At 44.1% G+C, this 3,969-nt stretch overlaps 1 protein-coding gene across 2 annotated transcripts in view; it reads left to right on the forward strand.

The window, feature by feature from the left end:
• Positions 1–9: 9 nt before the first annotated feature.
• The window catches only part of tmem245 (transmembrane protein 245), a 13,479-nt gene continuing 9,519 nt past the window's right edge, over positions 10–3,969 (forward strand). For both annotated transcript variants that reach the window (XM_010735989.3, XM_010735990.3), the window contains exons 1-4: positions 10–746; positions 2,343–2,460; positions 3,166–3,261; positions 3,717–3,824. In XM_010735989.3, the coding sequence (XP_010734291.1) occupies positions 147–746; positions 2,343–2,460; positions 3,166–3,261; positions 3,717–3,824 (922 nt within the window). In that variant the 5' untranslated portion in view covers positions 10–146. The remainder of the gene's footprint in view (positions 747–2,342; positions 2,461–3,165; positions 3,262–3,716; positions 3,825–3,969) is intronic.

A 3,969-nucleotide genomic window follows, 5' to 3' on the forward strand; every position in this document is an offset into this window, starting at 1 on the left:
ATAGCCCTATAAGACGGAAGATACCAAAATAAAACCAGGAAGTGGTTTTCTGCTTTCACTACATTGCCCGTGGTGCCCCTGGGCATTCCGTTGGTCCTACGTCACATGTTTTCCTCCCTCACGCGGCGTGTCCATCGGGCGGAATCATGGCAGACGAGGAGGACTCGGCGCCGGAGCCTGCAGCTGTCTCTCCCCCGGAGACCCCTCGCTCTGAGCGGCCTCACTCTGTCTCTTTCTCCGAGAGTGTCCAGCCGGCCGTCGGGATGGTGAGCCAGCTGCTAACCCAGCCGTCGTCCCTGAAGTTTGATAAAAACATCAAACAGGCCTTCTACAACACGGGGGCGATGATCTTTGTGGCTATCTGCTGCGGGGCGGCGGTGTTAGTCTACTTCATCCTGGAGGCCTTCCTCCGCCCGCTGCTCTGGGCCGTACTCTGCGGTACCTTCCTCCACCCCTTCAAGTACTCCCTGGCCCGGCTCGGCCGGTCGTGGCTCAGCGGTCTCCAGGAAACCGGTACGCCCATCGTGCTGGGTACGCTGCTTGTTCCGGTGTGGTGTGTGAACTATGGGGTGGAGGCGATGGGCAGGCTGGTGCTGGAGAAGCTCACGATGCTGCTGGTGATCGGGGCCGGGGCACCGCTGGTCTACTTCTTCTACCTGTTCTGGAGCGTCATTGGCATGCAGGTGATCCTCGGACACGTCTGTGGGATCATCGGCGCCGTGCTGGACTATTTCCACACCGTGTGGGTGAGTGAATGGACAGTGACAACTGGTTACACGCCCCTGATGATGATGATGATGATGATGATGACTACAAAAGCCTCTCTGTGTCAGTCTGTGGATGCCACTGAGGTCAGCTCTGTGAGCTGGGTCACCATAGATAGACTGCAGACAGCTCAGAGTGGTGCTGAGTCATAATCAATATCACAGGAGATGACAAACTATTGATTACCTGATAGACAGAAAATTGCACAAGTGCACACATTTACAAGTACACACAGGTCCCAGCTTCTCCAGTGTGAATATCTGCTGGTTTCTTGCTCCTCTGTGATAGTTTATTAAATATATTTTAGTCTGAATATGGAAATTGTAGCTGGCTGACTGATGAGGGAAAAAAGGATCTAAAGGAGTAAATTATAATAAAAATGAGGCCAGCATGAGCTGCATTTTTCTTGAACGTGCCTTAAGCTGGTTATTCCATTAACCTCATTACAAGAAGTATTTTTCATGGATCTGTCCTCCCAGTGTCCGACCGATCAATACCTTATTATTCCAAAAACAGCTGCAGGGGCCTGAACCCAGCTTTGACCACATACAAATTGCATTAAACGTTCCTCCTCAGACAGCCCGTCCTTTCTATAAATGATAGGAAATGACTGACACAGGGCGCCTTTGTCTATAAATAGGACGGAGGACACTATATTAAATTACATCCAAAGATGTCTTTTTGTGGAGTGGCACCGGCTGAGACCTTTGTGACCAGCTGATTTCAGACCATGACGCCGTATTTCATGCTTTTCCTCTCAAAACAGCAGCAGATAATTTGTTGCAGTATGTTGGTTATCAGAGATCAGAGAAGGCCAGGAAGGAAAGTTTACTTCGGGGTCTTAAATGTTTTTGAAGTGTGCCGCAGTTCAGGAAAAAGATCAGTCATGTTACACTCACATTAAAGACACTGAAATATAGATTTAATAATGTTTTTCACTGAACTATCGACAGATGTGTACTTTCTAGCACTGACCAGCAGGTATATTATAAGAAAAATGTTCTGATATGAAAATATAAATACTCAGTGTCCTAAAGCCTGAGTAGCGGCCTTCAAATTGCTTGTCATTTCACCACAACACAACACAAAGAAAAATAGTCTATTCTCACATTTGAGAAGCTATTATTCAGGATTGTAATTGACATTTTTGGTAGAAAAATTGATTAATTTCCTGCCTGTTAATTGACATTTTTGGTAGAAAAATTGATTAATTTCCTGCCTGTCGACTAATGGATTCATTGTTTCAGCTCCACTTTAAATATGTAAAATGAACCTTTCAATAACTCAGACTCTTTTAAGTTTATTTTAATAAAATTCTGCATTGGACGCCAAATTTCTGGTGAAAAGATACCACAAAATAATCATCACGATACAGTACCACTGAGGTTTGGTGATGGTGGATTGAGGAATGATTGCTGAGCCCTCTTTTACGTTTTAAGTACACATCATAAACAAGTTCATACATTCTCCAACAAGTCTAGGGGAATGTAAAATGATACTGTGTGTGGAAGAAGCATTGACGGAGTCCTTTAACTGATCACACACCTTGACATTTATTTCATCATTTTGTCACTCAGGTGTGCACCGTGGTTTTTGGCTACTTGCTGGCGGTTTGTTTCAAGTGGGGTCCCAGCACCGAGCGCTACCTGAGAGCTCTGGCTCTTCCGGTCTGGACTGTCCTGCTCTTCTACATTGGTGAGTGTTAGTGTGTGTCTGTGGGGAGGAGGTGAAGCCTGGAGAGCCTGCTCAGGCGTGTTTGCACTCTTTTCATACTTCTGTACAAACGCCTTTGGGAAGATTTCTGTACATTCTGTCTCCTTGAGCAGGCAGGCTGCGGAGAAAGAGGCTAAACACTGTAAAAAAAAAAAAGGGAGGGAGTGAAGTTGTTTTCTAGTTAAGATAAGAAGTTATCTCTGTAGGTCCACAAGTGACACAGATGCAGAGCTAAATTGTAAGATGAGGAAGTCTCCAGTATTTTTAGCACACTAAAGGAGTGCCGAAATGAGGTGACGACCTTCAGGCGTGAAATGTTAAAAGTGACAGAGGGCTATTAAGAAGAAATTAAGTTTAAGAGGAGAGCAATAAAGAGGGTTTTCACATGGCTGTGGGCAAATTTTGAGGAAATGTTCTCAGTTCGGCATGTGTCTGAATAAAAACTTTATCATATGATCAGCCAAAATGATCAATATTATCTTTGTAATTCTTTAATCCTGATCTTTTTTCAGACCTTTTATAGTAAGAGTGTGTTACAGCAGGTCCAACGAGACACAGTAGTGCACTGCAAGTCAATATTTCTGCCAGGAAACACTCAGTAATGTGAAGAAAGTATTGTGTAGTTTAAGAGCAACATGTTTCTGAGAAAAATACAAACATCATCCTGATTTCTGAATCTGTTTTTAGTGTCTCTGACCGGCTCGTGGAGAGTGCCCATGTTTGTGGTTGTGGTGATACTCATCATTGTCGGCTCCCAGGAGAAACCACCTGTCCCTGGCAGAGGTGAACATTTATAGACACTCACATTCACATTCACCACAGTAAGAAAACTCTGATCCCCCATCAACTGGGTATTCATACACATGATTAAAAGCACAGGTAGATGGTTCATGTATGGATTAAATAATAATATAACATGTTGAATTTGTTCGAGAGGTGCTGCTAGATGGATTTTGTTACCTTTGGACAGAGCCAGGCTAGCTGTCTCCTCCTACTACTGTCCTCTACCTCTCAGCAATAACTGTACATCAAATTTTGAACTATTGCTATAAAAGCCAGAAGGTTTAAATCAGTTTTTATTGAACTTTGATCCCTTAAACAACTGACAAACAGCTCCGTTTATTAGACCACACGAACACAAAGAAGTGTGAACGTGCTCTTTGCTCTGCAGCACTTCTGCCGACAGTAAACGCATCAATGTTACTGTTGTTTTCTCTGTCTCTCTCTTATCTCCCCAGGAGAGCTGTCCGGGCAGGTGCTGTCATTTGCTGCTAACACTATTTATATGGCGATCTCCTGTAGCAACCTTCAGATGAAAAGTGAGCCCCGCGAACGCTCTACTACAGGTGAGACGGCTCACTTTCAACTCTGTTGTTACAGATAGGATTTGCATGCTGTAATGTGACATGGGTGTAGTATCTCTGTGACCTTGTTTTTGGATTTACCTCTTGCATATTTTCATGCTTTTTTTTTTTTTTTAAATCTTACTTG

This window comes from Larimichthys crocea, chromosome XIII (assembly GCF_000972845.2).
Source record: "Larimichthys crocea isolate SSNF chromosome XIII, L_crocea_2.0, whole genome shotgun sequence".
NCBI classification, from domain to species: domain Eukaryota; kingdom Metazoa; phylum Chordata; class Actinopteri; family Sciaenidae; genus Larimichthys; species Larimichthys crocea.